The sequence below is a fragment of the Daphnia magna genome, linkage group LG4 (assembly GCF_020631705.1).
Source record: "Daphnia magna isolate NIES linkage group LG4, ASM2063170v1.1, whole genome shotgun sequence".
Lineage (NCBI taxonomy): Eukaryota > Metazoa > Arthropoda > Branchiopoda > Diplostraca > Daphniidae > Daphnia > Daphnia magna.
The window spans coordinates 10,038,298-10,049,131 of NC_059185.1; the positions used below are offsets into that span (position 1 = coordinate 10,038,298).

A 10,834-nucleotide genomic window follows, 5' to 3' on the forward strand; every position below is an offset into this window, starting at 1 on the left:
CGACGCCTTGCGATGTGTGCAAGGAAGCTAGGCAAATTGAAGGAAGCCGTGAAAATGTTTCGCGATATAGGCAGTTTCCTTTATTTGCAAAACTTTCATTTTCAAAAGTGTTATTTTTTGCCTGTTATTATTAGTTAACCAAGGAAGTTACACCTATTCCCACATAGCAACGGGTAATCTTTAAGACATCCCAAGGATATCCGGTAGTCCAAAAGACATCCCGGACTAAAAAAAGATGTCCTTAGGATGTCTTGTTAGGGGTATTTTGGTACAAGGACATTCCTGACAAAAAAAAGATGGCTTTAAGATGTCCCGTCAGACCTACTTTTGGGACAAGACAAAAGAAGACTAAAAATGGATGGCTTAAAGACGTCCTGCCGGGGATACTTTAGGACAAGGGCATGCCAGAACAAAAAAAGATGTCTTTTGGATGTCTTGTCGGGGATACTTTGGGACAGGGACCTGCCTGACAAAATAAAGATGTCTTTAAGATGTCCCGTCAGGCCTATAATTGGGACAAGATAAAGGAAGACTAGAAAACGATGTCTTTAAGATGTCCTGCCGGGGTTTGTTGTGGAACTCTTCCACGGCCAATTAAAATCGAAAGTCACCTGCGGGGTGTGCCAACGTGAAAGCGTACGCTTTGATCCATTCAACTACTTGTCACTGCCTCTACCTCTAGAAAGTTACGTCCATGTCGAGGTCGTTGGTAAGCTTTACTGCACGCAATAAATAATAGATCAGTGTGAGTAGGCATGATTTTTCTTTTTTGACATAGTCCTTCGGTTGGATGGATCGTTGCCAGTCAAATATGGTCTTCGTTTACCCATGGATGCTACGTATCTCTTACTTAAAGAAAGATTAGCCTCCTTGTGCCAAATCTCTCCCGATCATCTTTTATTTGCAGAAGTGTCTGGAGCAATGATCAAGGCAATTTTCATGGTCATAAGAAATTTTTCGATTTCAATTAAACATACCTTTATGTTCTTCTTCAGACGTTTCCGGGAGTCAACAGCAAAGTTCGACCGACGTCTGGATTAGCCTTATTCGCGTACCAGGTGCTAAGCTCGACTGAAGTGATCCAACTTCTACCGGCGAATGGCGGCAACATCGGTGCTCCAGACAGTGGAGCCAAAGATGCCAATCGAAATAACAACAAAATAGGCCATCACTCCAATAATCAAATAGCAAAAGTCGTTGACAAGGGAGGGGACACCACCGCTACCACCACCAGCTCGGAGGTAAGACGACCCGTCGGTATCTGCATGAACGTGATGAGCACCGTATTCTGTAGGAAGGTACTCTCCCCTTATTATTATTATTTTCTGCTTATTGTCCTGTTTGTTCGGCCCCAGTTCTAGTCCATCTGTCTAATAGTAGGTTACGCAAGTAAATGGTTTGGGATGTGCCATCTCGACGTTTCTCCAAATTTTGTCTCTTGTTTTTACTTACCCTTTTCACGTTTTATTCTGAAGCCACATGTCACGTTAACTCTTTTCTGCCAACTTGCATACTGTAACGCCTATGGGTATTTGGCAAGTTTCTTTGGGTTTCTACGTTTTGCCGCAAACCGATGTTTTATTGTAGATTAACTTCCTTGATATATCGTATGTAATGCCTTATACAGTGGATTAGAATATTCTGTAGCTGATTTACCCAATACCTTCCTTGATGTACGTCGTGGTCAATGTACCGTGTTTTGTATGGCTTCGTGGCATTTCGTTTGTAAATTTTATTAATCGTCAATTAATTTGTTCAATTTAAACTTAGAACGGTACCTCTCCTGGACAAGAATCCCTGCCGCAAAGATCAACAGCCATCCAACAGCCAGTAACAAATGGAGGAACTAATGATGAGCGCAACGGCGATCGTTCGAGTTTGGCTAGTACCAGCAGCGGCAGTGGTGGATTAGGAAGTCCAGTTAGTTTGACGAGTAACAATAGCAGTACTCAAGAACTAAGCGTCTCTCTCGGAATGGGAGCCTCTTTTTGGTTGTCTATCACCGGAAAATGGTTTCTTTGTTTTCTAGAACATAGCATTTCTTTCGTTTTCTAACCTTTATTGTCTTTCAGATACGACAAGATCTCTATTTCGTCTCGCCACACAAAACGCGACCTAGTCTCTTCGGTTTACCGCTATTGGTTCCCTTAGCATGGAGAACAGATGGCGTCCCATCTTCAGGAGATGAACGAAACAGAATGTTAGTTCTACAAACGACGAGCCAAGATTTGTATCGGTGTGTGTGGACGCTGGTGTCTCGGCTGGTCTCGCCTTCACCCCCTACTGACAGTGGCACACTTCCAAATCACGCCCATGACTGGTAACTATTGGTTATATTTACAATTTCATTGTATTTTGCATCTATTCATCTTATATGCAGCGATGATAGTCTGGGCTACGAGTTCCCTTTCACCCTAAAAGTTGTACAGGCCAATGGAATCCATTGTGGTATTTGTCCATGGACCAAATTCTGTAAAGGATGCCCGCTGGCTCCAACGCCTGACCCCCTACCAAATGGTAGTGAGACCAATTCATCCTATATCGAAGGCGTCCTTAATTATTGCATCGCCGTTGATTGGGAACCGACTGCTCTTCATCTCCGTTATCAGACGTCGCTTGAAAAGGTAAACTCGCTTAATCTTTCATTGTTGAAAGACTTGCTGTTAATGTCGTCAGATACATGCCCATCAGGTATTTGACGAAGATCCCAGTGTAGCCAAAGCTCTTCACCAACAAACAGAACCAGTCAGTCTAGAGCAGTGCTTGCAAGCTTTCACGCGAGAAGAGCAACTCTCAGGGGATGAAAAGTACTACTGTCCTAAATGCGCCACCCACCAGCCAGCTACCAAAAAGCTACAAATCTGGAGATTGCCCCCAATACTGGTAATTTTGAAAAGCTATAAATTATTATTATTTTTCTTGTTATTATTATGAAATCAATCGTGTGAAAGCATAAGTGAGCAACTAACTATTGTTTATCTAGATCGTTCATCTGAAACGATTCCAGTTCGTCAACCACCGTTGGATTAAGTCTCACAAGGCTGTTCAGTTTCCACATAACAATTTGGATTTCACCGAATTCTTAGCAGCAATTCCTAGCGAAACGCTAGTACGCCATCGACAAATAGCTTCTTCTTCTTCCATGCCACCGAACGGGGTGGCAGAATCAAGCAAGGACGATTCAAATGATATTTCAACTAAACATTCCATTTCCTCGTCCGTCCCTTATTCCAACGGGCATCCACCAAATATTCGGGAAGTGATCACCGGCAACGAATCTACTCGTAAGCGTCTCGAATCCACGTCGCTTATCACTCATCCGGTCCATGATGAGGATCTTATTGATTTTCATCAACACCGGCTCCTACCAGGCTATAACAAGCTAGACATTACTTACAGCCTTTACGCTGCTGTGGTAAATAATAATTTTAATCAGCAACATTACGACTAATGAAATTTTCAAAAATTTTAGTGTCATTCGGGTATTATGGGAGGAGGCCATTACATCTCCTATGCCAAGAATCCTAACGGTAAATGGTTCTACTACAATGACTCTACGTGCAAGGTACGCTTTGATTGTGAAATAATTTCGTCTGAAGCTAATCTTGAATATTTCGGTTTTTAGGAATCCTCGGCTAATCAGATTGAAGGACAGACTGCTTATATGTTGTTTTTTGAGCGAGACGGTATTGATATGAAGGCATACCTCCCTAAATTACGTGAACCTAGTACGAGTTCGGCTGAAAGCGCCAATAGTGAATCTACATCGGGCAAAGTAGCAGTCGCAGTCAGTGGTTTAGAAGAAGAAGAAGGCAAAAAGTGCTGCATCATGTGATGCATTCTTGACGTATTCAGCCCTTATATTTCAGTTTTTAATAATGAGTTTCACCTCAAAGAGCAAAATGGTACGCTTAAGATCGCGCTCTAGTCACTCGCAAAGGTCAAACTTTCCACTAGTAAGTGATGGATAAATGCGTTCTTTTTGGTGTCGTTTCAATAATGATGGCCATTCATATAGAAATTTCTGTTTGTAGAGAGTTCAAATGTAGTTGGTTCCCATACTACTTTATTTACCTTTATAATAATCCATTGAGCGGTAGTTGTTGCTTGTTGTTTGTTTTTGTGCCTTTGTTCCCAGTGTATCAAAACGCGTGTTTACATATATTGCGGTGCAAATAACTCATGAAAAATCCCAACAGGTATGAACGTTTGATTGACACGAAAGCTTTGTTTCCTTTATATTCAAACTATTTCTCTACAGTGACACAAGCAGTTGACTTCATTCCAGTCTGTAATGCTCCATTAAGTCCATTTCAAATGTTTTGCTTTGCGGGATGTAGGTATGTTCAGACATGTCTGCAGCCCGTGTGTCCTTTTCTTGTTCTGTAAATGAATGCATGTATAATAGTTATTATGTCTGCAAAATTATCCGTGATTTTACGCGTTTCCCCCGTGCAATTTCAAATAATAATAATGCGTTTATATGCATGTACACTGATAATCTTTGTCAATCAATGTTGTGATTGCATCCTATATTTTAAAGAACTACAAAGGACATTTACCTGGGTATCCAGCCTTTGCTTTAAAGTCAATAGTTTCCGAAGCTGATATCGGCACTGGTATTATATGACCCGTTCTTTTGGAAACTCGTACTTTCTCTCCTTGCTCTGTAAACCGCCATTCTACTTTAGTCCCTTTACTACATCCGAAAAATATTATTAGTCGTAATATAACACTATCATAAACGGTGTTCTTACTCATCGGAAGGATCAACCAATGCAACCTCATTCGTGACCAAAAGAGGTGCTTCTGACTGAATTACTGTACCCGGGTAATCATCGGTCTTTCCAATCCACCTGTAATGCACGTTTAAGCCTTCAACAACAACCCAATTCCTTTCCTGAAAATAGAGAAAATGTGTAAAAAATACAGAATTAGTTTTTTTTTTTATTTATTAATTTTTTTTTTTTTTTTTTTTTTTTTTTTTCTTTTTTTTTTGTTTCCCCAACCCTTTTTTTTCTTTTTCTTTTCCAACCAAGACTTCTACCTAATTCAACATTATACAAGTTACAAAATATTCAACAAAAAATAAGAAATTAATTTGCTTTATTCTGTACCTACTATAAAAATTAATCAACATTTTTAAGTGGCTCAACAAAAACTTTTTCCTTCGCTAAGATTTTGTCTCCGAAACTCTTCCGTCCATGTCCATTCAGGTGTACCTAAAAAATGATTTGAAAAAAAAAATTTTTTTTTAAAAGAAAACCTTACCTAAACTTTTCTTTTCTAGAGTTACAGGCAGATATTGTGGCAAATCTCTTGGTGCTTCCCAATAAACCTAATTCAAAGAACATACAGTCAATCACACAAAATACTGCCAAATGTAAAAAAAATTAAACAATGCATCCAGTATGAATTCAGCCTGGGGAGTTGTAAGAAATTAAGTAATTACTTGTCTCATCGCTCGTTTAATATAGGATTCAGGAAGATTAGAATAATCTGTAGAAAATTTCGCGATCTTCGAAAGCATTACGGTAATTTTTTTTTTTTATTAAAAAAAATTTTTTTTTTTTTTTTTTTTTTTTTTTTTTTTTTTTTTTTTTTTTTTTTTTTTTTTTTTTTTTTAAATAAATTTAAATTTTTTTTTTTTTTTTATTTTTTAAATTTAAAAAAAAAAAAAAAAAAAAAAAAAAAAAAAAATTTTTTTTTTTTTTTTTTTTTTAAAATTTTTTTTTTTTTTTTTTTTTTTTTTTTTTTTTTTTTTTTTTTTTTTTTTTTTTTTTTTTTTTTTTTTTTTTTATTTTAAATAAAAAAAAAATAAAATTTTTTTTTTTTTTTTAATTTAATTTATTTTTTTTTTTTTTTTTTTTTTTTTTTTTTTTTTTTTTTTTTTTTTTTTTTCCCCCCCGGGCTTGAAAAAATTTCCTCACTTTGTCAGAGGATCAGACTTATTTTGAATTATTTAAACATAAACAACCATATATACTTATATAGCCTAGCATTAGCACTGTAAAACCAATACAATGTTGACATGGTTAGTTGTGTGGTCTTGACTGCAGACAGCCAGTGCCCCCCCCCTCTTAAAATTAAAATTTAAACCTCCCCTTTTGTTTGCCAAGTAAGGTTAATTAAAATTTTAACAATCAAAATGTCAAACTAGAATTTGAGCAACTTAAATAAATTTTGTTTTATATTCCAAAATTCCAAAAATACAAAAACACCAAAAATCACATTATTTCTGACACCATTTGAAACCAAACCCAAATCACCAAAATGGTGACAAATCACAAAAGGGCACACTGGGCAAGATTCACCGTGACCGGCCTTCTTTAATACACCGGGCCTAGCATCGCTTCTTGAAACGATGCAAAACGTGGTAAGTCTATGCTTTGGACTGACACCTGGTGTTTAAGCTTTTGGAGCCTGCTTTGTTTGTTTACCAGAGCTGCTTATCACTTTTGGATATCTCCGTGTGCGTCACTTGATGACACACTTCTCTTTCTTTTGAAGGATAGGCCACCTATAAGCGCAATACCAGCTACCAGGCCTTAGGTTTCAGTTACAGAATACGGCATTCAGCCAAGTTGGTCTTGCGGCAGTCCGTAAGTATGTGATGATCAGCTGGAATTTGGAGCATGACAGCGCATGTACTGCTGTAGTGCCAGAGCTTTATTCAGTAGTAGCAAATATAAATTTTATCAATACGGTTTACATTTATTAAGTTAAAATCTTCACTACTATGTTGCTTAGGTGATTTCCAATATAGTTCATTTTTTAGAATTACCCTCCACCTGGTGAATTTTTTGTTTTTTCAATGAAAGTCTTGGGACGAGAGCTAAGCGTCAACTACTTATTTTCTGCGCTAAATTAGCGGTATATAAGGCTTCGCATTCAAGTTTAGGTTGTGGAACAGTGTGCTCTTGTAGTTTGGAAGACGTGGGCATTCGATGATGAGCGTCACTGTTCCCGCAAAGCTGAAAGACAAAGCTTAAACCGTGTTCTAGAGGAGAACGTTGTCAGGACATCAGGTTGTGTATGCCACGTCCACACGAAGTCGAGGGGTTGCAAGAATAGCAGAGGCTCCCGGGCATGCAGGTCGCGGAGGAGATGGCCAATTCGCGGTGTGATACATGATCGTGGCTGTTGCGTGCTTTCGAGTGATATTGCGGATGTCCAGAGGCCGAAGGGACGGTTCATCAATGGTGAAGTACTTCCAATTTCATCATGTGCTTGGTCCGTAGAAGCATAGATCTAGCGTAACAGGTTGTCGGAAGATGACACCTTTCCTTGGGTGAATACGGAAAAGCTAATAATTTTTCATTCTCGTAAACTTACAAAAAAAATCATTTTTTTAAATTTTTGTTTTGTTTTTTGTCCTTTATAGGATTGACAGTATTTTTCTTGTGCTGATTCTAAACGTAAAAGTTTGATATATTTGTAGCTCTTTATAGGCTGCAACGAGCGTCTCAGTAGATAAAAGTAGCCTATTTACCACGACTTTATCAAGCTTCCTAGTCACCCTCGTTACATTGAGTTAAAGCTGAAATTTGAGTTAAAGCTGAAATTAGAGTTAAATAGCCCTTGTGGCCTAATGAATAAGGCACCGGCCTCCTAAGCCGGGGATTGCGAGTTCGAGTCTCGCCAGAGGTATAACGAAATGTATATATATTCATAGCAATGTGATTCCACTCGGATTACCACAGATTTGAGCAAATATTCCGTTTTTCAGCAGAAAATTGTTTTCGGGAAATTATCATTTTGTTTAATGGAGTTTTTTAGTTTTTTCTTAAGTTACTTCTAAATAAAAATATTTAACGAACGTATTTTAGCAACTATGAAAGAGCTTTCCGTTGTTTAGATGGCCGTTTAGCTACAGATTTAGGTTCTTGAACTGATGCTTTCTGTCCCTTTACAGGTTTCCCTTTAGGCGGTGAGGTAGGTGGCATGGAATTCCGGGAAGCACCATGGCTCTCATGCAGGAGTTCTTCTACGAAACTCAGTGGATCGAATTCTTCCGAAAATGACTCCTGAGCAACCGAAGTCATTTTCTTTGCACTCTTCTTTTTCGCTGTTGCTGAGGTCTTCATGGTAGCTTCCGGATTAGGTACCTAAGAATTCATCATGAATCAAAATAGCCAAGAACACACATTGTAATCGACTTACATCAATGTCGCCGTTTTCCGACGATTTTGTTTTGCTTCTGTTTTCCTTCGATTTGTTTACCTTGATGTTCTTCTTTGGCGATGATTTCTTGTCCATCGCGGATGACTCGCCAAGAGGCTTTGACCCAGCTTTGAATTTTGAACGTTTCGTAGAGGTTATATCTTTCGATTTACCCTCCGTGCTGTCATCGCCAGAATATTTCAACATAATTTCTTCGACGGAAAGTGCGACATCTATTGGCTCTTCGGAAATTTTTGCTTTTTTTGACGGGCGTGAATCCGTAGACAATTTGCGTCGAGTTACTTTCGCCTTTGGCTTTTCTGTACCAGGCGTTGCCATAGAAGTGAAACTTCTAGATTCAGCAAGGATTTTTTCGATAAGTGCATCAGCAGATACAGAATCTGAGGAATTCAATTCGTTTGAAGTGGGTAGCTCTTTTTTTCCGTTAGAAATGGTTTTTGTCGATTTCTTTGTTTTTGATTTTTTGCCGGTAGATTGTGTTTTCTTTGCAGGAAAATTTTCAGAGGAACACTTTGCCGTTGTATTTTCTTCGAGAGAAACAGTATCAGCAACCTTGCTTTTGACTGGTGCTTTCTTACGCGGTAGGGCTTTTGAAGCTGAAACGCGTGATTCGTTGTCAGATTCCGATATAAAATTGGGATCTCTTACTCGAGTGTGACATTTCCTCGCTGTCGATTCGATACGAGATTTTTTCGGCTTTGGCTTAGAAGGTTCCTGTGCAGAAGGTAAGAGCACTTCCGTAGTTTCAACATCAGCAACACGGTTCGTCTCACTCACAGATATTTCCTGGAGAGCAGAAACTGAATCCACTTTTTGGCATTACCAATTTGTCGTTTCTTTTTGCGAACAGTATTAACAGTTTCTGGCATTGCTTCAACTTCTGGATTTGTAATGTCAGAATGGGTACGTGACGCTTTGCTATGTGTGACGGGTCCTGGCGTAGGCAAACGCTTCGAACTAGAAGTTGAAGGCAAAAAACATCTTGTAATGTCCGCGATTCTTCTTGCGCACTTTCCTCCAAAACCTTCCATCCGCCTAAAATGGAAAATTTGCGGTTACTACTTTGCGTGGTATCCCTTTTACCATTTTTCGACGAAGAGCTATCCGACAAAGACTTTTCTCTGGTTTTAGTCAAAAATTTTTTTTGGCTGTAGTCTTCCCAATTGCGAAGAATTGGAATCGTTAGTGCTCTTTGCCTTGTGTACTAGTTTAGGCGTAGAACCAGCTATTGGCAGTGGGGGTGAAAAATGGGGGTTGGGTGGTTTTCGTTGATGAACAGCTGAGTCGATTTTTCTTCTAAAAGTAAAAATGCGAAATAAATTAAAACTGTTAAAAAAATCGATTGAGAATCTAAATAAATAAGGGATTACCTTCGCCTTCACTGCAGAAGCGAACATGTCAGGACTTAAGACCCGAAATCCCGAAAAAGCCTGCCAAACAATGCGGCATTACATTACGCATCAACGAAAAAAATGAGTAATTACTTCTGTTTAGATTAGAACCGAAAGACAGCTCTGGACGGTCGGTGTTTTCTTCCAATACACACGCGTAGCTGCTTAGCTGAATACCAGATGTTGCGCTGTAATTCTGGCTAGTTCTTTTGACTAATGTTTCTTGAGGGATTTCGATTTCTTCTTCGACCACATACTCCTCTTCTTCTTGTTCCATACTGCTGGGCTTCATGGCAGTATTAGCGCAATACATGTCAACATCGAGCTTTTTTATAACTCGATTGATATTCTCGGCAATGTCATCTGTTGAGCTATTGCTACGAACGCTGAAACCTGTGACAGAATCATGTTAAACACAAAAATATATGTCATACACAATTAAATTCAATACTTACTGACGAGTTCCATGAGAGGATAACGATCTTCGTTCCGAATAACTTCCTTCGGTTGGCTTGGCGCACCTGAAAACTGCAACAAAGGGGTAGACACACTCGAAAACGAGGAAGCTGGAGGACTCGGCGCATCGGAATCTAAAAACAAGAAAAAAAATACATATATTTTGGATGCCATTGTCAAATTTATTTTTATGTGATACTTATTGAATAACTTACAGTCTTCTGATGCAAGATAAAGGGAAGAGTCAAAATATGTTTCCGATCGGCCATCTGTTTCACTCTCATCTGCTTGGTTTTCAATGCTACTGAAATCCGAATCGTCGCAACAGGAAGACGGAGCGTAATCGTCATCTGAAGGGAAATCTTCACAGGCACGATCTGAAATTTCGTCTTCGGATAACGGGTTCCACCGACGGGAATCAAAAAATACTCTCCAACGTTGTTTCGCGGCTTCAATTTTTGCCAAAAGATTCGGATTTAACTCAGGAAAATTGAAAGTATCGTCGTCTTCAGTTTCGATGGGCGAAGACCTGTTGCTGGCCGCATCCGAGTCATCCGTTTCATTTTCCGACAAATCCAAAAAAGAATCTCGGGAATCCAAAGAACAGACCGAACCACCAGCTGACAGTGCCGCACTTCTTGACGAGCGAGTCATCCCGAGAAATCTCGATTGGACAGTCATCCTCATTCTCTTCTCATATCGTTTAGCCAACAGATCGTCAATTGGAAGCTCCAAAATACCGGCAGTATCTTTCATAACTCTGGCTAACGTTTTGTACTCCCCCTTTCTTTGAGAGGTGCTGA

General features: G+C 39.0%; 4 protein-coding genes and 3 long non-coding RNA genes across 7 annotated transcripts in view; 3 read left to right on the forward strand and 4 right to left on the reverse strand.

Moving 5' to 3' along the window:
- LOC116922029 (protein ST7 homolog) overlaps positions 1 to 167 on the forward strand; it is a 494-nt gene extending 327 nt beyond the window's left edge. Inside the window, exons 2-3 of the mRNA XM_045172639.1 lie at positions 1 to 66; positions 135 to 167. The exon at positions 1 to 66 is cut by the window's left edge and continues 32 nt beyond it. Coding sequence (XP_045028574.1) covers positions 1 to 66; positions 135 to 167 — 99 coding nt within the window. The remainder of the gene's footprint in view (positions 67 to 134) is intronic.
- A 703-nt stretch (positions 168 to 870) lies between these two features.
- On the reverse strand, positions 871 to 1,966 carry LOC123471615. Its single transcript, XR_006646413.1, has 2 exons — positions 1,453 to 1,966; positions 871 to 1,370 (listed from the first exon to the last, which is right to left on the reverse strand). It is a non-coding gene; the product is annotated as an uncharacterized LOC123471615 (long non-coding RNA).
- LOC123471603 (ubiquitin carboxyl-terminal hydrolase 32-like) lies at positions 1,903 to 4,731 on the forward strand. The gene is made up of 7 exons (XM_045173255.1): positions 1,903 to 2,012; positions 2,073 to 2,320; positions 2,381 to 2,624; positions 2,692 to 2,883; positions 2,984 to 3,415; positions 3,473 to 3,565; positions 3,626 to 4,731. Exons 1-7 carry the CDS (start codon positions 2,010 to 2,012, stop codon positions 3,833 to 3,835), a joined length of 1,422 nt encoding a protein of 473 aa, XP_045029190.1. The 5' UTR covers positions 1,903 to 2,009; the 3' UTR covers positions 3,836 to 4,731.
- A 556-nt stretch (positions 4,732 to 5,287) lies between these two features.
- Positions 5,288 to 5,539, reverse strand: LOC123471612. The gene is made up of 2 exons (XR_006646409.1): positions 5,453 to 5,539; positions 5,288 to 5,338 (listed from the first exon to the last, which is right to left on the reverse strand). It is a non-coding gene; the product is annotated as an uncharacterized LOC123471612 (long non-coding RNA).
- Positions 5,540 to 6,259: 720 nt separating this feature from the next.
- LOC123471621 lies at positions 6,260 to 7,816 on the forward strand. Its single transcript, XR_006646419.1, has 2 exons — positions 6,260 to 6,376; positions 6,511 to 7,816. It is a non-coding gene; the product is annotated as an uncharacterized LOC123471621 (long non-coding RNA).
- On the reverse strand, positions 7,649 to 9,324 carry LOC123471610. Its single transcript, XM_045173267.1, has 2 exons — positions 8,164 to 9,324; positions 7,649 to 8,108 (listed from the first exon to the last, which is right to left on the reverse strand). Exons 1-2 carry the CDS (start codon positions 8,500 to 8,502, stop codon positions 7,833 to 7,835), a joined length of 615 nt encoding a protein of 204 aa, XP_045029202.1. The 5' UTR covers positions 8,503 to 9,324; the 3' UTR covers positions 7,649 to 7,832.
- A 69-nt stretch (positions 9,325 to 9,393) lies between these two features.
- LOC123471405 lies at positions 9,394 to 10,831 on the reverse strand. Its single transcript, XM_045172640.1, has 5 exons — positions 10,247 to 10,831; positions 10,031 to 10,165; positions 9,669 to 9,968; positions 9,555 to 9,565; positions 9,394 to 9,480 (listed from the first exon to the last, which is right to left on the reverse strand). The coding sequence occupies exons 1-5, from the start codon at positions 10,785 to 10,787 to the stop codon at positions 9,394 to 9,396; spliced, it is 1,074 nt and encodes a 357-aa protein (XP_045028575.1). The 5' UTR covers positions 10,788 to 10,831.
- Positions 10,832 to 10,834: the final 3 nt, after the last annotated feature.